Source organism: Morus notabilis, unplaced genomic scaffold (assembly GCF_000414095.1).
Source record: "Morus notabilis unplaced genomic scaffold, ASM41409v2 Scaffold879, whole genome shotgun sequence".
Classification (NCBI taxonomy): Eukaryota; Viridiplantae; Streptophyta; class Magnoliopsida; order Rosales; family Moraceae; genus Morus; species Morus notabilis.
In genome coordinates, this window is record NW_010366660.1 from 272,295 (window position 1) to 295,852 (window position 23,558).

General features: G+C 33.2%; 3 protein-coding genes and 1 long non-coding RNA gene across 5 annotated transcripts; 1 reads left to right on the forward strand and 3 right to left on the reverse strand.

The window, feature by feature from the left end:
• Positions 1–3,256: 3,256 nt before the first annotated feature.
• Positions 3,257–6,144, reverse strand: LOC21395112 (protein Spindly-A; the record flags this gene model as incomplete). Its single annotated transcript, XM_024174018.1, has 3 exons — positions 3,257–3,759; positions 4,127–5,073; positions 5,187–6,144. Coding segments are annotated over 3 exons (2,250 nt in total), but the record flags the coding sequence as incomplete, so codon positions are not given.
• Positions 6,145–6,146: 2 nt separating this feature from the next.
• LOC112094048 lies at positions 6,147–8,203 on the reverse strand. Its single transcript, XR_002903333.1, has 4 exons — positions 8,102–8,203; positions 7,773–7,937; positions 6,659–6,788; positions 6,147–6,407 (listed from the first exon to the last, which is right to left on the reverse strand). It is a non-coding gene; the product is annotated as an uncharacterized LOC112094048 (long non-coding RNA).
• A 4,207-nt stretch (positions 8,204–12,410) lies between these two features.
• LOC21395113 (PP2A regulatory subunit TAP46) lies at positions 12,411–16,134 on the forward strand. Of its 2 annotated transcripts, XM_024174002.1 has the most exons (11): positions 12,411–12,604; positions 12,717–12,891; positions 12,994–13,116; positions 13,506–13,592; positions 13,768–13,872; positions 14,091–14,252; positions 14,356–14,391; positions 14,515–14,586; positions 15,012–15,292; positions 15,447–15,748; positions 15,920–16,134. In XM_024174002.1, the coding sequence occupies exons 2-10, from the start codon at positions 12,793–12,795 to the stop codon at positions 15,700–15,702; spliced, it is 1,221 nt and encodes a 406-aa protein (XP_024029770.1). In that variant the 5' UTR covers positions 12,411–12,604; positions 12,717–12,792; the 3' UTR covers positions 15,703–15,748; positions 15,920–16,134. The 2 variants fall into 2 exon arrangements, with proteins under 2 accessions (XP_024029770.1, XP_024029769.1); XM_024174001.1 differs by lacking the exon at positions 15,920–16,134 and having other exon boundaries at positions 15,447–15,899.
• A 125-nt stretch (positions 16,135–16,259) lies between these two features.
• On the reverse strand, positions 16,260–17,981 carry LOC21395114 (phytolongin Phyl2.2). Its single transcript, XM_010110951.2, has one exon. It carries the CDS (start codon positions 17,585–17,587, stop codon positions 16,814–16,816), a length of 774 nt encoding a protein of 257 aa, XP_010109253.1. The 5' UTR covers positions 17,588–17,981; the 3' UTR covers positions 16,260–16,813.
• Between the last annotated feature and the right edge of the window lie 5,577 nt (positions 17,982–23,558).

A 23,558-nucleotide genomic window follows, 5' to 3' on the forward strand; every position in this document is an offset into this window, starting at 1 on the left:
TGGGGGACTTTTACGGTGGGGTAGCTCTTGGCTCGAATTGAATTATTTGAAAACCAAACGTCCCGTGCGGAATATTTATATTAGTATTGTCCAAAAAATTAGCGTTTAATTGGTGGATTCGTGTCATGATTCGAATCGTGATTTGTAGTTCGTTATAATATTTTTTTTAACAAAAAATACACGTAAATCAAGAATGATTATGAATCTATGAACTAAAATTCACTTAAATGAGGTCTAACCTCATATTATGAACGCCGCTTTATTTGAAATGCGCAAATTTGAAAATATGGTTTGACTCGCGACAATTACTTACTTGAATTAAGAAGATTTTCGTATACGCAATATGTGTATGATGAAACGCCTCAACCGCGGAAATTCCCTTCAATTAGAAGCAATAAAAGGGTTGTTTTGTAAATTTTAGTTTCCACCGACACTTGCTACAATTTCACAGGTTTTTGGAAAAGACTATGAACACTGTTCTAATTGAATCGTGAGTCGTGACATGTCCCCCGGAAGTTTCTTAAAAATGAAGTTTCTGATGTTAATAGTCACATTCACAGTCCTCAAGTTTTGACATTTCTTCAGTTTTCTGAGGGACATTTGTCAACCTCAAAATCTCTTACTATTAGACTATATCCGCATTTGTTGGAAAATATTAAATACCAAAAAAAAAAAAAAAAAAAGACGGGCTGTAATAAAGACATTCTTAAAGAGTTATTGGGCCACTTGAATACTTGATAATGTCCCTTGATTTGCCTTGTTAGCCTATTTGTGTGCTTCTCATTACTTAAATTCCATGTGTAGTGGAACATCAGGATGTAGGACTTACCCTTTTTTTCAAGCAAGGAAAGCAAAATAATGCACCCAAAAAAAAAAAAAAAAAAAAAAAATCTTCCAACTAGTATCTTCTCCATTAGCTTCTTTCCTCTGTCTTCAATTATGTTTCCTCTTTTTTGTTTTCGATTAATTTATGTTTGTTTTTATTTGTTTAATGCTTTTGTCCTCATAAAAAGCTCAGTGACAGAGGAAACCATCTGGCCAGTGGGACACTTGCCGTTTGGAAACATTTGAAGTGACCAATCTCCTAGTAAGAGTGATGAATGAATGGTGATCATGATCATCAATCACGATTGATGAAAATTATTAATTATTTAGAAACACGTACGTGATATGCATGTTGATGACAAAATTTAAAAATAATTAATAATTAAGATCAGAAAAAAAAAAATTTTGAGGCTTAAATCCTTTTTTTTTATTTTTTAAAATACTGTTATACATATGTTTATGCATATGTGGGAAATTCAGAGTTGCAGCAGAGAAAGAGAAGGCTCAAAATGTCCTTCTCAGAAAGTTTTAAATGCTAGAATCATAACACAACTACCTTGATAGAAAGATGTAGCAGAAAGAGGGAACGCCTGAAGATTAACCATTCAAGATATCTGCCACTCATTATTATCTCCACCTATCTGAATAAGTTCACGCACATGCCTAAATAAAGAACATATACATGTATATATATATACATATTGATATGAATGTGTGACTGTTGATTTTTCTCTTTTCTTGGCCACAAACCAGCCGAAGTTTGGGTCTTTTGCTTCCACACACACATATATATACACATATACATATATGTGTGTGTGTGTGTATTTATATATCTAAACTCCTGAACTACTACCATGTTTACAGAATTTAATGCGAAACCCATAAATATAGAGGCAATGGCACCTTGAGTTCCACAAACTTTTGGCTTTTACAATTACCACTAACTACATCTATCTATTTTTCTATCATATGGCGTTTTCTGATCGAGTATTCGTACTCTATGGTTAAGGCCAAAGATAAGAAATTACAAACCTGAGGGATTTTTTTTTTTTTTTTTTTTTTTTCAGTCTAACTGAAAGTTGTGAATTCCAAAACTTTTAGAACAAACAAATGCGGAATTATATACAAGTTTTTCAAAGATTTGGAGACGTTAGTTCATGGATCAGAATCATATGATTAGAACTATTTTTGATTTACGTGTATTTTTTGTGAGAGAAAATACTGTAACGAACTATGAATCATGATTCAAATCAAGGAATGAATCTCCTAACCAAACAACCCCTTATTTTCTTAGGAAATAGACAAGAAAAAGAAGTGAGAAATTCTTTTGAATAAACTACGTATAAAACAATCAACACATGCTCATGAATCTAAATTCCATATCGCTGGAAGGATTGTCAAAAGACAAAGATTACAGACAAACACATCGAAGTGCGCACAAATTTTTTTTTTTTATGAATACAGCATTAAGTGATGCTTGTCCCCACTTCAGTATTTTTGGTACCTACTTGAATAAGATTTATATTCCCTTTACGTGAAGAAAAATTAAATAAAAAATCTTGAAAGAAATTGATACTTTGAAGGAAGCTACTTTATGCCGACGGCCAGTATCACGGCGATATTGCAACTGATGTTTAGACCACCTAGACTTTTATTTAGGAAGAGTATTATAATATGAACTGACATATAACCAATTTCACAGCTGCTAATCAATTATATGCATTTTATCTTTCTGGAATTGACTTTGAAAATAACCTAAGTGAATGAGACTCATGACCAGAAAGTAACCGTATGTAATATATATATATATATATATATATACTGCTTTTGAAATGAATTTTGTTTCTATTTTTTTACTAATAAGCTCTTGCTCATTTTGAAATAGGAGCTACATGTCGTTTCATATTTGACGGCAGGAAATTCTTAAATTCAAAACTAAATGTCGTATGGACATTATGACGGCGCATATTGGCGATTACCGGAAAGACCAAAAGTCCAAAACAACGACATGCCGCAGAAAACAAAAGGCAGGAACATTTTCAATTCAAATGACAAGCCCAAGCTCTTTGTAGTTATTGCCTAAAGCAACAAAAAAACAAGCTTTTGGACCACAAAGATATGCCATTTCGACGACAGCGAACTTTTCTATGAGTTAAACGACGTGTCATCACGTAATTTATGCACGTGAAGAACAAAATGTCTATTTTGCACAGAAACGACAGCAAACTTTCAGTCATAAACCGATATGTCGTTTTATGACAAAAAAAATAGTATTTCTCCTACCATTGAGGAGACGTTTGATTCATGAATTAAAATCATGTGATTAGAATCATTTTTAATTTATGTGTATTTTTTGTGAGAGAAAATACTGTAGCGAACCATGAACTATGATTCAAATCATAGTTTGAATCCTCCAACAAAATATCCTTTGAATCATGTGGCAGCAGGAAAGAAAAAGAATATACTGCGTTAGGATTATGTGTACAGTTTTGCCTATACAAATTTTAAGTAGATAAAATCAGTCAACAAAGAAACTATGATCACAAAACACCATTACAATGGGCGCTTATTTATTTATTTATTTATTCACTACCTCTTTAAGCGTATCATGCCTTCACAAGCCAATGTCCCCCCAAGATCTCCAATAACTCGTGCTATTCTAACTTCTATACCTCTCTGAACGTCATGGAAGAGAGTTCTAACACTCTCCGAAAAGCGGTTCATGTCGAATCCAGTCGACTTGTCGATCTCCTCCCCAACCCCAACAAGACCAGAAGTGATCTTGGATTGGATTTCTATCATTTTCTGTCCTGTTGCAACTATATATCTCTGCAGCTGAAATGTCTCCTCAAGGAACTGCTCCAGTGTTTTGGTCTTCTCTTTTGTTCTCGCCGTGCTCGAATCTCCACGACATAGTTTTAGATCACTCTCGTGCTGCAAAGTTTTTCATGAATCAGAAACTCATAATCAAATTAAACATCATGTTAACTCCAGTATCAAAATGAAACCGAAAGTTCCTAAAGCCATAAAATTAAAGTGTTGAGTGCATAAATAGCAAAAAATTTTGGTTCCCTTCTTAGAAAACATCTTTATGTATATTTTTCAAGGTACCAACCATCGATTTAGTCCAGTTTTCCATTGATTAGTGAACATAAAACCTATAAAAACAATTACCTATACTTTTCAAATAGAAGTGTCTCCCATAAAACAAATGAAATCTAAAAGCATTAAATTAAGAAATAGGCAATTGAGAATGTTATGACTCAGAAAAATCAGTGAATATTTTGTGATCCGAGCTTACCATCCGTATGCAAAGATCATCAACCTTCCCCTGGAGAGATTGGTACCTGCCAATTTGTTTATTCAGTAAGGACATTAAAGATAAAAAGTCTTTTACACCACTTTCTCTTTCTTCTCCATCATCATTTCTTTCCTTTTTATCTTCACCACTTTCTTGCTTTCCTCTCAACCTTTCAAGCATAATGAGCTGTTGCTTGAGCCTCTTGAGCTTGTAGGAGACTCCGAGAGCATGAAGATCCATCCGCCATTGTGAACTATTCGCCTTAATCAAGTGTTGTTGTGTAGGACAAGGTGATGATAATGTTGATGACGATGACGATGATAACTTTTCGGTTACATCTAACTCCAATGGACTTGACCTTCCCTCTTCGGAAGGGTCGTCTTTCTGCTCATCAAAATCTTTGTCCGGAGATTGTACTGTCAAGGTTACATCTCTGCCTCTGGCCTGGTCAATGGATGGGAGTTCCTCATCTCTCTTGTTACCGTCTTCGTCTTGAGACATTTCGACCGAGATTGTCTTTGTTTCTTGCTCTTCCTCTCCTGGCTGCCTCTTGATGACCTTGACTTGTGCCCAAATGGAATCTTGTGTCACTGCTGAATCACTAGCATTCAAGTTGCTCTTTTGGGAGCTTATAGACCTTAAATGCGACGCGAACTGCTCTTTCAATGCAGTTAACTCTGCTTCCCTCTCCAACAATAGTGCCTCCATTTTCATGTTTTTGTGCCTGAGCTGTAGGAGTTCTTTGTTCAGTCCCTCAACATGGGACTGCAGTCGTTTTGATTCGAGTTCCATGCTTAGCAACCGCCAACGGAACGCTTCTAATTTCTCGTCTTTTAGCCTCAATTGTTCCACAAAAGCATCTATTTCTAGGTGATGCCTCTGTTCAATCACGGCTGCATACCTCTCTGCCTCCGAGCAAACCCAATTCTCAACCTGTTTAACATCAGCTAACATAAACAAAAGCAAGACCAAGAGACAGATGGAAACACAATTAGAACATGAGACCCTATAAAATCAAAAGTATAAAAATCTGAAGTGGTAATGAAAAGTCCGTTCTTACCTATGTCCTCGTTTGCACGAAGCGAGTAGATGTCAAAAGGGGAAGAAAAAACTTCAGGATCATTTTCGAACTCAGGGTGATGCTCATATCCAAGAAGAGCAGTTCTTGGATGTGATTTCGTAAGGCCAGCATGTGAAAGAGATGGGCCTGTTTGTGTGGAATGCAAGTCTTTTTCAGCTGAAACAATCTCCAATCTAGAGTTGGCTTGTTTTGCCAACATATTTCTCAGTGAATGCCTCTCCTGCCTAGACTCAGACACCGCCTTCCACCTTTCGGTTTCTAGCTCAGCTTGCTTCCTCTTAGCCTTTGATAACTTAACCTCCTTCAAAAGCATTTGCTTCTCTGTTGTGTCCAACTTGGATTTCCTCAGTGTTGCTGATAAAATCTTGTCTTTCTGCTCCAAATCCTCGTGCATCTTCACAATCTCCGCCGTTAGCTTTTGGACCATCACAACAGATTCTTCCTTCTGCTTCAAAACAGATTCAAGCTCCCACTTTTTGGCTTCAACTTGCCTCAGTGCTCTACTCATATCAGCCTCAAGATGTCGTTGGTTCGACACAAGCTCAATGAAGGCAGTTTTGTGCTTCCGAAGATCAGACGAGTGCTCTTGAGATTCGCGCTTCGCCTTTTCCCTCAATTCTTCTGCAGCATTCTCAGCCTCTTTTAGTTTTTCTTCTAGTTCTTTCCTCTTCTCACCTTCTTCCTCCAAAGCCTTCTCCCTTTCTTGTACCAAAAGCTCCATCTCCTTCATTTTATTGCTCATTTCGGAAACTACTTGGTCCTTTCTTCTCTCTTGAGCCCTCAACTCACTCATAAGGGCTCCTATATGCTGCCTAAGTTTCTTCCTTTCAATCAACCAGCTTTGTTCCTGTGCTGCAAAGATGCTCACAACCTTCTCATTCGCTTTGGCATCTTCACGCCTTATTCTCTTCAACTCCGCGACCTCTCTCTCGGCATTTTTCCCCACCACAAAGTCCCTCTCTTTGAACTCTCCATACAAGCAACCCCAGTAGCTGCGCACTTCCTTGAAGCATTTTCTCTCTTATGTCTGACCATCTCTCGTTTCCGACATCATGCGGTAATGACAAGAGACGAACAGCAAAGAATGCACAAGAAACACCAAAATACATGGGATACAATCTACTGTCAATCTTATCTTCAGAGGCAAAAGAGTTTGAATTTGTGACCGCCTTCTCATCCATTTACCCAGCAAGTTTTCTTCTACTTGTTGAAAAAACAAACGGGAAAAATCAATTGGGCAATTCAGAGTTAGGATATCTTTTAACAGAAAAAAACTAAAATTCTAATGCATGAATGTGTTCACAAAGAGGGAAATAATTGGAATGTAAAGACATAAACTTAGCACTAAATGCTGTACCAGAATCCAGAACACCCAGAACCAGAAGCATTTAATTCTAAGATCTCCAACCTCATCTTCTCATACAGATTAAAACTTTTTTTGCAGAACTTACATGGGATTTATTATTTCTTGAGTTTGGAACCAGAAAAGCCTCTTGGGGAAGAAATTTTTTTGCAGTTCAGAAGAAGCAGCTTTTCCTGAAGAGATCCTACTTCCTAAGGCATTAGGTTAGCCAGACCCAACTGCAAAAAAGAGTTGGAGTCTATAAGTCTATATGTCAACATGGGAGTTTTCACATATAAATTGCCAGAGAAAGCCAAAAGCCAAAAGCCAAAAGCAATGGCGTCTACACGTGTGTGACTCCAGAATCCGTTAAAAAGCTCTGTACTTTAACAGGATAGAATTAGCAGAAAGAAATAGACTTTTTTTTTGGAAAAAAAAAAAAGTTAAAAAGGGTTGTTCCCTGGTTTTCAGTGAAAAAAAAATAGACCCCAAAAACCCCACTTGCTCTTCCTTTCCTTTACTCACTCAAATGTCATGACTGCTATAGGAAGCAAAAACTCTAGATTCCTGGCTGTTTTGTCACCATTACTGATGAGAAAAGTGAAGTTGATGCGAAAAAGAAAATTATTTATCAATTATCAATCAAATATTCCTCATGAATACATTACTTTTTCCCAGAGTGGCTTACCTGTACCAAATAAAAAAATCTTATTAAACTATCATGAAAAGTACCACCAAAAGACTACAAACATAAAGTGCTTTTCAATATCAGTGAAGGGTATCTCTCGTTTTCTTGTTCTTCACTAAAACCAAAAGGAAAAACAGATATTTTTCTTTTCGTGCAATCTTGATTAACCATTTTAGACCCTTGCATCCCATACTTTAGTTTCTTGGATGGCATCAAAATATCAAATATGAAACAAATAATAATCACAATAACTTAAAACTTGGACCACATTATCATATATATCTGTATGTATATGTATATGTTTATATATATGTGCAATTGTAGCTTTTAAGGCACCTAGATTTGCAACCAAAATATGGGTCAGAAATAATTGCATCCCTACTACTAAAAACCATTGTCTAATTGACCTCATTAACAGTCAAGTACCTACCAACAAACAACTTTTTTTTTTTTTAACTATGTAACTAAATACCTCTCTGAATATAATAAAACATGGAATGTATTACAAATGTTATATTAATTGAAATGCATGTACCTGCCAAAACGGCTACAATTGAGGAGTATCTTGTGTAAATAATGATAAGAACAAGGAATGAAGAAAATGGTCTTGAATTTCTGAATCATCATGATCATGATGTGAACACCTAAGAAACCAGGTCTTCATGCTCAAAGTTGCTTCCTTGGATGAGACCTTGCAATACTGTAAAGTGGGAACTTGTTCAACAGAAAGGCTATATATACAAAGTTACAAACACATAAGGATAAAAAAAAACAAAAAAAAAGGAAAAGAAAAAGGTAATTAAGGTAAATAATTTTCAGATAAAAGTATTGTAATTTGCAAAGACAAGCCAACAAACCACCCACATATTAGCTTTTAACTTTCAAGATCTGCCCTTTGAATCTGGACTTTGTGATGCTTGATTCATTCATTATAGTATAAGAAATATCTCTCATTTTCTTTCTCTGTGTTTATCTCTCTACTGTCATGTGTTTGTGTACTATTTCTGGAATAAATAAATGCGAGGAAATGAGGAAGGAAAACAAACTAAAGGGTCACAATCAAGTGAGGCCAATGTGGACGCAACCCATGTTCTTCAGCATGAAATTAGAGGAGAAAAAAGTGGACTTTCATGTGGACCCCACAAGAAATAATAATATATTTCCTTGTTATTGAGCCTGTTTGTATTATGCCCGTTCCTCCCAATCCCAATCTCCATAAACCAGGAATGAATGCCATGAAATTCAGTTATATGTAGTGATTAAAAATTTCCATGCACAAAAGTCTCAAATATTGTGTGTACAATGTGCCTTTGCCAAAAAATAAAAATAAATAAATAAATGAGCGAGCTCTTCTGAGTCTGTGACTCGACTCACTGGAATCTGAAAATGTGGGTCACAATTTTTTTTTTTTTTTTTTTTTTTTTTTTTTTTTTTTTTTTTTTTTGTTTTTTTTAAAATTCCTTTAAAATTGTGTGTACAATGTGCCTTTGCCAAAAAATAAAAATAAATAAATAAATGAGCGAGCTCTTCTGAGTCTGTGACTCGACTCACTGGAATCTGAAAATGTGGGTCACAATTTTTTTTTTTTTTTTTTTTTTTTTTTTTTTTTTTTTTTGCAGGCTGTTCTGAAAGTTACACTTAAATAAGCCCCAATTCTTCATTTTTGCCTTCTTGCAATTTCCCTTTTGCTTCTTTAGTTTCCAAAGTTTTTCACTTGTTCAAGCCTTTTCTTCAATGAGTTTCTCAAAAGAAAGTGAGCGTGAACAAATAATTGAGGAGGGTTAAATAGTAAACGCCAATGCACAACGTGGCAAACTTGTACAACGTACTTATTGAATTATTGACCAAAATAAAGAGCAAACAGTGAGAAAAAACTGTCGAAATCATAAAGGAAGAATATAAAAAAAAGCTCGGTTGGTACTTAAGAACATCTCATTTTCTAGCATACCCCACTCATTAAATATGATGTTATCTTATTCAAAGTAGTAGTTAAACCAAGTTGCATGAAAACCTTGCATAGATTTCGTTGGTTAATTACCGAAAATAAAGGAGACAATAATTTATACAAATATTACCCGGCACGTTTGGTACAACGTATAAGCACTCTATTGTATATTGTATTGTTTGATAATAATACAATATTTAGTGACATTTATACAATATATAATGCAAGATTCAAAATTAATATAATAAAAGTGTGATATCTAATACGAGAAAAAAAAATCCATATATTATACTATATTATGTAATTTAACTTAAAATATCATATTAAAAGTATATAAAATATTTCACTAATATCAAGACTTGGAGTTGAGTTTTGGAACCGACATTGGGATCGAGTTTTGAGATTGGGTTTATTTTTATGAAAAAATTATATTTTTGACCCCTAAATTTTTTAAAAATTATATTTTGACCCCAAATTTTTTAAAAATTATGTTTTGACCCCTCAATTTTTTAAAATTATATTTTGACGGCTTAACTTTTAAAAAATTATATTTTTGCCCCTTAACTTTTTAAAATTACAATTTGACCTCATTTTTCAAAAAAAAATTTGTAAAAAGACCCCTTTATAGCAACTCTACTTCATTCCTTACTTTCTCCAAATGTTAGGTTCGGATCGAGATTAGAGTCGAATTAGATTATGATTATACCTAAATTTTATCTTGTTACAAACTAATATATAAATAAATTACAATAATAAAAATAATATAATATTTAATAATACCACAAACCAAATACCGTATTATATAAAAATTATACAATACAATATATATGCACTTACTCTGTTTAATTATGGGGTTTCAGCTGGCCTATTTAAAGTAAATGACCCCACTTTTTATACATTAGCTATATAGCAGGTTTAAATTTTAAATTACATAAATTCAAAGAAAATGATAATGTGAGGAGTCGGTAAAGAGATAATAGAGGAGAATAAAAAATCGTGACAGGGGAGAGAGTTAAATCTAAAGTATCCCTAATAATTATCAGTTTTTAAATTTACGACCATTTTCTGAAAAACTGAAAACAACGGACATTAATTTAATTGGGTAGCCAAAATTGGCCACTCCATGCAATTCCCCTTATATATTATATTATTAATTGTTTATTTGGTAAAAGTAAAACTTTTATGAATATTTGTTACTTCTGTTGAGGGGATTCAGGAATGGTAATTTAAAAGTACTCGACAAAATTTAAATTAAAATGAACCAAATCGTTAATTATTTTTAAATTATTAATTAGTTTGGTTGATTTTTTAATCAAATTTTTTTGAGCGGTTTGTGGTTTGGACTCCTTAAACCACATAAATCGCCCAATAATCCGTCAAAAAATATACATATATAATTCTTAAATATTTTTATATTTATTTTAACTTTTATTAGTTATAATAAAGATTTTATACTTATAAAATACACCATATCATATTTTTGTTGGTTTGTATCGCGACTTTAAATAGTGAACTGTTAGACACTTGCTATTTTTAAGTTATATTGTAAACTTTAATTTTAATTTTAATTTTATTAATTAACGATTTATAATTTCTATGTATTATTGAAAACATTTTTAGTCTTAAAACTTAAACCACCCAAACCGCTTATAAGTAATTTGATTCAATTTGGTTTTTATCAAAAATATCAAACTGCTCAAAAGAAAAATTATTTTTAGTTTGGTTAGTGATTTCTAAGAAAACCACCCAAATCGATCGCGAACACCTCTAATAAAAAAAAAGATAATCTTAACAAATATCATTTAAAAATACATAAGTCAATATTTTTATCTTTTACTCTTAATTCATAATTTTTTTAATTAAATAATAATAAAATATTTATTAAAAATAAAAAATAAAAGTTCAGATACATACACAACACAGAGAAAGCTCCTAAACGAACTCCACGGATTATTGAAACATGCGACAGACTAGGTGGCATTGTGGCAACATGCCCGCCTTTCAATTTCATCGTAGAAAGTCCAAGGATGATCAAACCTTGGTATAGCACAAAAGATAGTTAATTATTAATCATAAATAAATAAATGTTGGCCAATTTGAGAAAAATAACGAATTTTAAAGGGATTTTTTTTATAGATATTTACATTTTTTATAACCTATATTTTAAGTTTTTTTAAGATCTATATATTCAGTTTTTAATATCATCAAATATATACTTTTAAATTAGATTTAATATACAAATATATCACTTATCTTGGTCAATAATTAATTTTGACATTTAAAATGACCAAACTATTTTTACGAGAAATAGAGAAATAAAACAAACTTTCCAATATTACAAAAAATGAAAATTAAAAACACAAAAAAAAAAGAACCACTTCATTTTTTTTAGTTTTTTCTTTTTCCATTTTTATTTAAGGGTATTTTAGGTATTTTATGCTTAAAATCGAAGATTGATTATGAAAAGGTATAAATTTAAGTATTAAATCTAATTTAAAGGTATACATTTGATGAGATCAAAAATTAAGGTATAGTTTTTGAATAAACCTAAAACATAGGGTATAAAAATGTAAATATCCTTTTTTTAAGTTGAATTTTGTGTGCTAGAAAAAATGGTTCTTATAATTTTATATTTACTTGATACAATTTAATTGATAAATCTGAGTAAATCATATATTAATAACTAAATTGATTAAATAACCAATCTTATATTTATTGAAGAATTTTTGGACTCGTTTAGTTCTCTAATTTGAGTTTTTAATTTGAGTTGAGATGTGATTTTATGTTAGAGTTTTTTACTATAATAAAAAAGTTAGATGTGACTATTTCTGAGAGTTTTTTACTTAATAAAACTCGAATTGGTGAAATGAACGGGGTTTTATTTTTATTATTGGTAAATACATTATTCGATAATTGGGCTGGGTTTGCATTTTCTGGGCCTATTGAGTGTATGTTGGGAAGCCCACTATCAGAGAAGTCTCGAGACCCTTCCAGACTACCCAAGAAAACCAAAGAGTTCGCTAACGTACGCCGGCCCCAAACCCAAAACGACAACAAAAGTTCTTTTTAACTTCTTGTGTGTATGCCAATCGCACTTGAAAACGAGAATTCACGCTTCCAAAGTCGGTCCTCAATAGATCGCCCACGTGGCGTATTAAAAGGAACACTACACGAAACCCTGCACTCTCTTACACCCAATTGGAACTTCCACTAACATGCGCCGGAGGCTGCAAGTCTATATCCCTTTGGCCGGCACATTGTAAAGTTTTTCCTCTTTCAAATCCGTAGTTAAAAAAAAAAAAAGAAAAGAAAATCCTAATTTCCTGTTCTGGAAACCCTAATTTGCGCGTTTCGGGGACGTACAAGGCATTCAATTTCACATTTTTGGGCACTCGAATTGCCTAATTTCGTGTTTCGGCAAGGTATTTTCCGATCAGTGTATTATTTCGATTCAATTCGAGTTCGCAATTTATTCTGTGAAATCGATACATGTAAAAACAATGGTTTCATCTTTTTTTCTAACTCTCTTCTCAGAGTTTATTCAAATATTGACGCGAATTCGGATAATTTCAACAAGGAAATAGTTACTAGAGTTCCGGTAAAGTCCCCCATGGGTGAATGCAACATGGAGGAGATGTCTCTCCCAGCTCTGTTCGAGCAAGCTCGGAAGATCCATCTATCGGTCTCGGAATCTGGTGCAGTTGATCAGGTACAGCTAATCTTGTATCTGAGTTCTCGTTTTGCTTGGGATGTTCGTGGAGTTTCCGATTAGGTTTTAGAATTTGGGATTGAATAATGGTTTTTGGTTCAGGAGGCGGTGAGGAAGGGTTGCGAGGCTCTTGGAAAGTGCGAAGAAATGATAAGCAAGCTGGGGTTGTTCTCCGCCAATGAGACCAAGGATGATATCAGCACCACTAATCTAAAATACCTTCTGGTAATTTCTATTTTGAGTTACATTGTTTGTATCTTTGGAAGTTATATGGTTCTTTGTCAGGTTTTTTTTTTTTTTTTTCCATGTTATTGTAAGTTTTCCTTCTGGGAAAGTGCTGCAAAAGGGAAGAAAATAAGTTGTTTGATTGTGGAGGAAGATATTGTAAGAAGAAGGGAAATTTACTGGAACAGGAATGCTATTCCAGATGTTAGTTTTTCTTGCTTATATAAGGATATGGCTTCATTTGCATGGAAGCTATTGCCGTGGAAAGCTTTTCGTTACAAGAATCTGTCTTTCTAATGAGTTATGTATTTCAGGAGAATTGTGTCTCCAAAGTAGTATCTAAGACGACTCTTATGTACTGGCAGCTACTTATGGCATTCTTATTATAGGTTCCATTTTATCTTGGCGAGTTGACTGAAAAAATTGTACGAGATGACAGGATACATATTCTCAAGGCTTCCCAAGCAAAGCTAAAGGTGAATTGTTCACTTCTTAAACACATTTTATAGTCGCTCATCAGTCACACTTCATCCAGCATTTTGACTTTTTTCACCTTATAATATCGCTTTCAGATTGCTTTTATTCTTACTATTTGTTTGATTTTTTTTGGCGTGCTTCTACTATAACTAAGTGAGATGGTTAATGTTCTAGGCATTCATCTCATTTTGCGAGTCAATGGAACTCTTACCAGAGGAGGAACTAGAAGCATCTACACGAGGGGGTTCAGATTCTTTTGTTTATCGAAGGGCCAGAAAGGTGGTTTCTTTGCTTTTTTTTATTTAAAAAAATGTTTTTTTGAACGCTTAAATTTCAGTACCATGACAAAACTTCCCAACTGTGCAAGCCTTGCTTGATTGTGTCATTAACTTGTTAATTTTGCATTAGTCCCTTTTCTAGTGGTTAAGGGGAATAGAGATTAGAGACTTCTTATCATGATGAGTTGTTTGTATGACCCATCTTCATTCCGTATCTAGATTGCTCGCTTCAAACGTCAAAGAGCTGCTGAATCAAAGTTGCTGGAAATTAAGGAGCGGAAAGAACGACGAGGGCGATCAGCTAAAGCTGCCACCTTATCCACTCCTGTTGAGGCAGGGGAGGAAGATGTGCTCGATGATGATGGGGAAGAAGAGCGAGAGGTTAGCTGATTTCTCCCTATGTCAGTCTAGGGCAGTGCTACTCGCATTATGTATCTATTACTTCGCTGTTTTGACTGAAATTATAATTTTCTTGTTGGTGCAGGCCTGGTTTACTACCATCTCTTTGGCTATCTGCAAGGTTGGTTCACAGGAATATTTAATATTCCTGATTTTTAAGCCTTTTTTATTTCAAATTTATTACCTTTACTTTTACATCCCGCTGTGTATCTTAGTTTCTTTCTGTCACCAAACCATGTGTCAGGCTATGGATTTGCTGGAAATGCTAAAGAAGGAGGAGGAGATTCTGTCAGCTATAAAAGAAAAACAGTCGAAGGTAAATACGTTACTCTGAGAATGCTGATTATTTTTATTGCATTGATTCACCATTTAGAATTTCATTTTAGGTGATAAGATATGGTGTAACTGTAATGAATATTGTAGGTGGTTTATTGAATTCCAATACAAGGGCGTAACCTACTCTTACTAGCATGCACAATTTATTTAATTAACTCTGATACGAGCTTGTTATATTTTGAGACCAACTTTTCACTGATAGATTTTTTGATGTATCACAAATGTAAGTTGTCTTTTTAATTTTCCTTCTCATCTTTTTTCCCGTTTCACTTTCTGTCGACCCTCTTAAGAAATCTAGACTTGAATTTCCTGTTAAGCAGAGCCTACCCAGAATATTAGTTGGTTACTTGCCCATAATTGTACAGACGGATGGCTGAGAGCTTTTCTTGTTGTCTTGTTCTTCAGGAGGGGGACAAGGAGTTCTTTCTGGATCTTCTTGATGATCGAACCAAGAAAGCAGAAGCTTGGCATCGTGATGCTGCAGTCCGAGCACAGTATACAAAACCCGCACGGCCTATTACGTGTGCTGCTTTTGCACAAGATGTTCTAGAAGGAAGAGCAAAGGTCTCACAAGCACATGAACACAAACACCAGCCATTGATATTTGGACCTCAGAGTCTTGTGGGTGGAAGGTTAACAAGCGAGAGAGAAAGGATGGCGGCACAGGTTTTCCAACCTGGTTTTAGGTAAATTTTTCTGGCCCGATTTATACAGTATGTCCAATGGTGTTATGTCATCTACGATTAAGAATATGTGCGTGGCATAAAAGCATGTGTTGTACAGTTAGGATTTGCTTTGTTATTTTAGACATCTTTCTCAAAATGCTAATACTTGTTGAAGGTTGCCAACCATGAGCATAGAGGAAGCTGGGTTAAAAGAGATGAATATGATGAACAAGTGGCAAGAGAGGAATGCTAAACTTATGGAAGAAGCCAATTCTGCATGGTACAAGGACAGTAAGAAACCTGGGCCGAGCAACGCGGACGAGGATGATGAAGACGATGATGCTGCCCAAGAAAAGGCAAGGGCATGGGATGACTGGAAGGATGACAATCCCCGGGGTGCAGGCAACAAGAAGCTCACTCCTTGTGGTTAAATTGACAATGAGACTATTATCATCTGTTCTTAACGGGGAATCAGTTGTGAGAAACCCTCTCTCTCTTTTTTTGTTTTGTTGATGGGTAAATTACAAATTTTTGTAATACTGTGGTTTCTCTCCATATGTTTGTTCGATCCAACTATTGAATAATAACTTGAAAGTTAATTGAAAAATGAATTACTTAATCCAACTCTTTGTCGTTTTCAAATTCCAGGGTGGGGAGCTTATTTTATAATAAGGGCTTATTTTGGCTCCTTTTTTGTGAACAAAATTGAATGTTTTTACCCTCCCGAGGCCAACAATCTTCTGAAGATGCGAAAAATTGTTGAAAGCTATCAGTCATGAAAAGCTATGCCTGCATTCTCCAATATTATCAGACACTGGATCTACCTTGTTACTGAAAATCTCCTCACTGTCGCAATCTATATTATATATATATATATATAGATATATATATTAATGCTTTGCTTAGGGAGGGAGAAACTGAGAATCAAATCAATATTATCTTTGAGATCATTAACACCCTTCATTCTTCAACAGCAATTAATCAACGGTGTCCAACTCTCTATACATTAATTTCCCTGTTCAGAGATGACCCTTTTCTTTTTTTCTTTAAAAAAAGCTTTTTGACTTCCATCGAATGGGACTAGCCAATTTCACTTGAATTGTTGGTTATTTATCTCTTATCGGTCATAAACTTTGCTGGTACGGCATAAATGGGAAGAAAAATATATAGTCAATGAAAACAAGTAACGATTCTTCAAGCAAAAAAAAAAAAAAAAGTAACAATTCATACAACCAGGAGCCAAGTCGATGAAGCAATTACAGCATCAACTCTCCCAGGAAAAAAAAAGAAAAAAAAAAAGAAAAAGAAATACAAATCAACTGAAACAAAGTGAAGAGAACACAACTTGATGAGTTACAGGAGTGGTTTTTATGACTTGTTCCAAGACCCATGCTTTTTTGTTTTGCCCCAAAAGAACTTATATTATATTCATCACCATCGCTTATTTACACGCATCTCTTAAATTCTTACGTCGTATAATTGGTACAAAAAACGACATCAAGAACGTATTCCAGAATGAGAATCCTTTCATCTTCGTCGGATTCAACTCTCGATGCATTTGAAGCCTCTGCAAACCCACAGCCATATCCCAAACAGAATCGCGCAGACGAACAAATCCAACAACAAAACCACCCAAACATGCTTTCTCCATACCTGCTTCGCCTTTTGCCGATCTCCGGCGTATGGAGAGATGTTCTTCTGCATCGACGACACAAAATCTCTGTTGATATCGTCGTACACATCCACCGCGTTCTCCATGGTTGAATCTTTTCCGAGATCTCCATTGGCTTCTCCGGACAATCTCTTCTTCTTCTTCTTCAATCCATTGCAGAGTTTCACCCCAAGCAACGGCCTGAAGGCCATGCTTTGACCTCTTGAACCGTCCAAGCTCGGATTTTGGCTGACGTTCGATAAACTAGGCGTGGAATTCACCGAGTTCGAGTCCAACGCCATGATTTCCCTCACAATTGAATCAAATTCGGGTTGGAAGCTATGGTAGACGAAATTCTCCGAGCGTCTCTTCGAGCCGCCTCTCGCGGTCTCTTCGAAAGCGGATTTGACGCGGTTCAAGAACCAGAGGCACTCCGATTGCTCTAGGTCTTGGTCTGTGATCGCGAAGTAGACGGAAACATCGTCGATCAAGAAGGTGTAGGTTCTTCCCCTGACCGTGTGACAGAACATGGAGTGGTATGGAGGAGTCTTCTCGATGCATCGCCGAGCCAAGTCTTCGAGATCGGGATGTCTGGCGAATTCGGCGAGGATTGTGGCCTTTCTGGCAATGCAAGCGTAGTGGATCAGATCTGGATTCGAAATCATCGGTGCCGCGATCGGAGAAAAACAAGCTCGACTTGGAATTCATACGCTGGATCTAGAATTCATCTCGGAGATGAAATTTTTCGATCACAAACTGGTCGGAAAAGAACTCGAAACATGAATCTGAGCTCCAACTCAAGATTTCCGATTCCAGAATTGAATTTCTCTGGGGAAAATAACAAATCTTGAATCTCTTGTGTGCCTTTTCTCTCTCTACAGAAAACAAACTCTCTCTCTCATTCTCTCTAGATAATCAATTCGCCATGCTTTCATTCTAGGGTTTGCATTAAAGTGTGTTGGAATATTTATTGATTAGAGAAAAGGAATTTTGAAGTTCATTGGGTGAGAAGAAACCGACGGAAAAAGAAGTTCCGGAAAAGAAAAGTATAAAAAAGAATATCTTATCTTTACATGAATTGAAATAGCCCTTGTCCCGTACCTTATTTTACTTTAATGGCATGTTTCCTTATTAAGAGTGGCAAATGAGAATTAATAATTGAAATTAATCCTATATATATTTATTTATTTTTATTTTAGAATAAGAGTGAGAATGTGTAAGTCTCTCATTAATTTAAGGTTGAAAAATAAGATTGGTACTCTCCACACTTATCACTAAATTGGCACTAAATGTGAATTACTATTTTACTTTTAATTTTATTAACAAATTAGATAATCTTTATTGATGTGCTTTCTATGGCTGATAAGGATTTAGATAGATTACAAGCCAACGTGTATCAATAAGGGGTTGTTTGGTTGGAGAATTTATACCCCGATTCGAATCATGGTTCATGGTTCGCTATCGCTACAGTGTTTTCTCTCACAAAAAATACATGTAAATCGAAAATAGTTCTAATATTATGATTCGAATCCATGAACCAAACGTTTCCTAAATGATGAAAATTGATGCTTAGATGATGATCAACTATATGATGCCACTAATATTTTGACAACGAAGCATGATTTACTAACGTGTATTCTACAACATTTCGGATCAACTCAAGAATTGATACATTCTTAAAATTCTTAATTGTAGGGTTTAAGTGTTCTTATTTTATATCATCATTATATTTGTTTCTTTAAATTATTTCAAAATTTATGGAGAAAAAATAATTTAGATGATTAATTAGATGTGATTAAAAAAATCTAATAACTAATTAGTTATTCTAATATTAAGATAATTAACATCATATACAATTTTTTTTTTAGAGTTCAACACACGAAAATCTATTAAAATGATAGGTAAGTAAATTTGTAACAGTTTATTTTGATTCGGGTGTAAGTAAATGCATGAATGAGATTGAGACTGATTTCAATTCTGATTCCTTGATGTGCACTCATATTCATGTTCACTCTGGTTACGGATAAGTAAACATGCCATAAATAGTTCGATCGGTGAGGGTTCATATTAAAAAAATTTCAACATAGAATGTAAAATTGTCTCAAATATATAACCGTTAAAAAATTAATTTAACAGTTAAAATAATAAATTCTATAAATAGAATTAAATAACAATTCTCACCGTAAAATTCCTTTTTATACATTTTCAGTGCACCTTTTTTTCAATAGTGACATAACCTTTGGATCTCTAGTAATGTGAGCAAATAGAAATTCTCATGTCAAGTACTTAATGCAGCAAGTGGAACTTGTCGTATTTTGTCAATTATTACTCGATAAGGAAGCATTTATGACTATGTTCCCCAATCAGATCTAAAATATTATATATATATATGTATATATATATATTTCCTTTTTAGGTGGGCACATTGAAAGCCATTATTTTGAAAAAGAAATCTGTGTGAAAAATGAAAACGACACATGTAAAGTCAAATCCGTTTAAATATGTTATTTTATTCGGTAGGGAAAAAATATGTAATTTTATTCTGTGAAAGGGAGTGAACACTCGCCACTAGGTATATAACAGATTGGGATGGTAAAGCACGCGTTATTATTGGATCCAAAAATGTCTCTGGAGCTGCGCCAGGTGCCCCTATCAGTATAACTTCTATTATTATTATTATTATTATTAACCTCTTTTTGTTTATATTTTTTTTTTTTGCTGATAAAAGTGCAACTTCTATTTAAATAGGGTTTGTTTCAAAAACACCCTCCAAGAATTCGAGTACGAAAAAATAGTCTAGGAATGTGACATTTAAGTTGTCCTAATTGTTATACAATATATAATCTGATTTGATTATCTGATCATTAAATACTATATATTTAAGTTTATATTTCGTTTAGTTCGTTAATTCAAATTTAACGAAATACAGTAGAACAGAGCGTTAACAATAATGATAATCAATTTTACCAATACTCTGAGAGCAACGAACGTCTATTTTAATTATAGATACTTCTCGTGAATTTGCTAAGCTAGAGAAAGAAATAGAGACTAGCATGTAATGCTACTTCTGAACGAACTTTTTTTTCCGGGGGATATTTGTGTATTGTTTAAATCATCTTTATGATCGGTTCTTGTACAACTTGTTTCATAATCTCTACTATACCATGTTCATTGGTTCTTTAGATTCTACTGACGGTTTTTTTATTTAATGTATAACGATAGAGAAATTTTACTATGAGCATGATAAAATAATTGAATTGTTACAGTGCAGGAATTTTTGAAATAACCACGCGATAATTTTAGTAATGACCATAATTAATTTTCTGAATAAAAATTGCTTAAGTTATTTACTAAGTAGGGTGTTTTTTCTTCTAAAGATTCTATGGGTGGCTATTTCATTTGTTATATTAATGGCAAATAAATCCTACTACCAAGACAAAGTAATTGAATTGTTACACTATGATAATTTTTAAAATGACCACACGGTAATTTTTATAATGATCATAATTAATTTTTTAAATAAAAATTGTCTAAATTATTCACTAAGCAACTTTTTTCTTTATTTTTAAATTCTACGGTTGGTTTTTTCATTTGTTATATAAACAATAAAGAAATCCTACTACCAGCATGATTAAATAATTGAATTGTTACACTACAATAATTTCTTAAATGACCATGCGGTAATTTCTGTAATGAACATAATCATTTTTTTAAATAAAAATTACTTATTGTATTTACTAAGCAACTTTTTTTTAGATTCTACGGGTGGTTTTTATTTATTTATTATATAAATGGTAAAGAAATCTTACTACTAACAAGATAAAATAATTAAATTGATATACTGTGTAATTTTTTAAATGACTACTCTGTAATTCTTATAATAATCATAATTAATTTTTTGAATAAAAATAACTTATAATTTAATAAATAAACAACTTTTTTTGAGCCACCATAGCAACATATTTGTCTTTTATAATTCTTTTAAAACCGAATTCAAAAGAAGAAAAAACAAACAAAACATAAAAAAATACTCCTATTAAAAGTTTAAAATATCAAAATGCAAAGAGAAATGCGTAACCAACATTTAAAAAAATCCTGGAAAATCATACAAAGTCCATATTTTTATGAAGCTGAGAAGGTCTCGTTAATCCTTGTAAACCCTCTTTATCAATGGCTGCTTCACTATTAACAACAACACCACCACCATTGCCATCAAAACTCGTTCTTTCAAAAACCCATCTGAGAATTCTCTCTGTTCTTTGCGTCGCCCTTGGTGAATTTTGGGGATTTTTGGAAAAGGTTTCAGAGTTTGGGAAAATGAAAGAGGGAGAAAGGAAAAGGAGAGGCGGCAGAGAAGAGGAAAGAGAGAAGAAAGGGAAGAAAATTGTCTAGAAAGTGAGAGAGAGAGAGAGAGAAAAAGTGGAAGAAGTTGAAATGAACAGAGAGAAAGTGATGGAGAGAAAAAAGTGGGACTTCAAAATAAGAAAGAAATTAAGAATGGGAAGCTGAAAATTTTCATTAGATTTTGATAAGCCTAATTTTGATAATTTAATTTAATAGGACTCTCAAATGTAGTAGCGTTAAAAATAAAAATATATAAAAAAAATGGTGCTAATTATAAGATAATTGTTTAATTGATGGTAATTTTGTAAATAATCCGTAAAATTATCCATTATCTTTATACGTTTGTTTCATTGTTAGTATGTTTTGATCTTAAAATGGAGTGACCATCGTCATGACATTAAATCGTACCAAAAAAAATGGAATATGTTGATTTTTTTTAAGTAAATATCTAACTACACTCCTTTAGAAGGAATTTAAGAAGCAAAGGGTAGTTCCTAACTTGCTTCATAAACTATGTTGGAGAATAACTAACATTTTATCATGGTTATTACCAAGGAAAAGCAATGACGGAGGGCCAAGGGGAGCAGTGGGTGGCCATGGCCCCCCGAGTAAAGGCTAAATATTTTTTTAATGTATATCATTTATTTTATCGATTTAAATTTAAAATTTGAGTTTTATTATAGTAAAAAATGATCAGAAACAGTCACATATAATTTTTTTTACTATAATAAAAAGTTTTCACATAAAATCAGATATCAACTCAAATTAATGAACTAAACAGGCTTTAAAAGTTGCTTAGTTGGCCCATTTCTTTTGTGATAAGTGTCAATTCCTTTTTCTTAAACAACTCACTTAATAACAACTCACTTTTTTCATGTTTATTTGCAAGAGTGTCATCCTCAGATATAATCCCTCATTACCCGTGTATTACTTTGAATATGCACTTCTAATTTACGAAAAGGCCATCTTTCCGTTTTCTCCAAATCTGAACGACTTTCTGTGTTCCAATAGGGGAGAAAAATAAGAGAATGAGAAAAAAAAAAAAAAAAAAAAAACATTGCGTAAAGAAAAATAAAAGAAAAGCAAGAAATTCCTTACTCCATGAGTTACTAGAAAATTTTGTCTTGGATTTCGGTTAACAAAGAGGTACAAGAAGATCAATATATCACTCTTGTATTATTAAGGTGACGTTTAGTTCATCTATTTAGAATTATAGTTTATGATTCTAATTTTTAAAATTTAAATTTTTTGTGAAAGAAAAACATTGTAGCGAACCAAGAACTCTATGATCCAGAATCAAGTCAGAACTCTCAAAACAAACGGAGCATAAGATTAACACTTTAATTTCAGGTTCTTCCTTGTATTATTCTTATTTCTAATTTTCTAATTGTATATGACTGAGAGTGACATGTTTTCCTATTTAGATATAATATTAATGTTTTCATATGTTAATATGTCATAAATATAAAAAACATAAACTGTCACATATATAGATGAAAGTACAATCCTAACAAAAAAATTTGGGTCCCTCCTGCCAATAAATCCTCATTGAGAAAAAGGATTGCTTAATGGAGCAAATTCTCTAAATAACATTTTAAGAGTTTTTATAATAGGCCAATCCGACTGGTAGTTTCAATTTTTTACTGTTAAATCAAGTTAAAAAAAATATATACAAAATAAATAATTTATATTATAAATTTAACGACTGAAAATAAAAAACTATCCCTAATTCATTTTTTCTGGTCAGGAAGCTCTCACAACATTTATGTTTGGGAAAGAAACAGATCACGGAGAGAATATTCCTTTCAAGCAACGTATGAAATGTTCGACTAATCGACATGTATGTTTACTTTCAAATTAAGGAAACTCCATATTCTAACGTGTGACCCATAAGCACGTTACGTCACCAAGTTTCGGGACAAAAATCCAAACTTTGAGGCTAACATTTACAAGATCCGGTTAAAGGCTACATAAGCATAGGTTGCGCAGGGTCTATCCAAATAGAAATCTGGAGAAAGAAACATAATCCATCTTACATCAACAAATAGATTCTAAATAAAATATATAGGGTGCGTTTGAAATTAGTTCCAAAATATTTTTATTTTTTATATGAAAATAAAAATAAAAACATTTTTATTTTCATTTTGAAATCATTTTTAAAAATGTGTTTGATAGTTTTATTCAGAGATTGATTTCAGTTTTAAAAAAAACTGAAACTGCGTTTGATAGTTTAATTTTTAAAAACATGTAATAATATATTAAATAAATAATATTATTAAATATATTAAATAA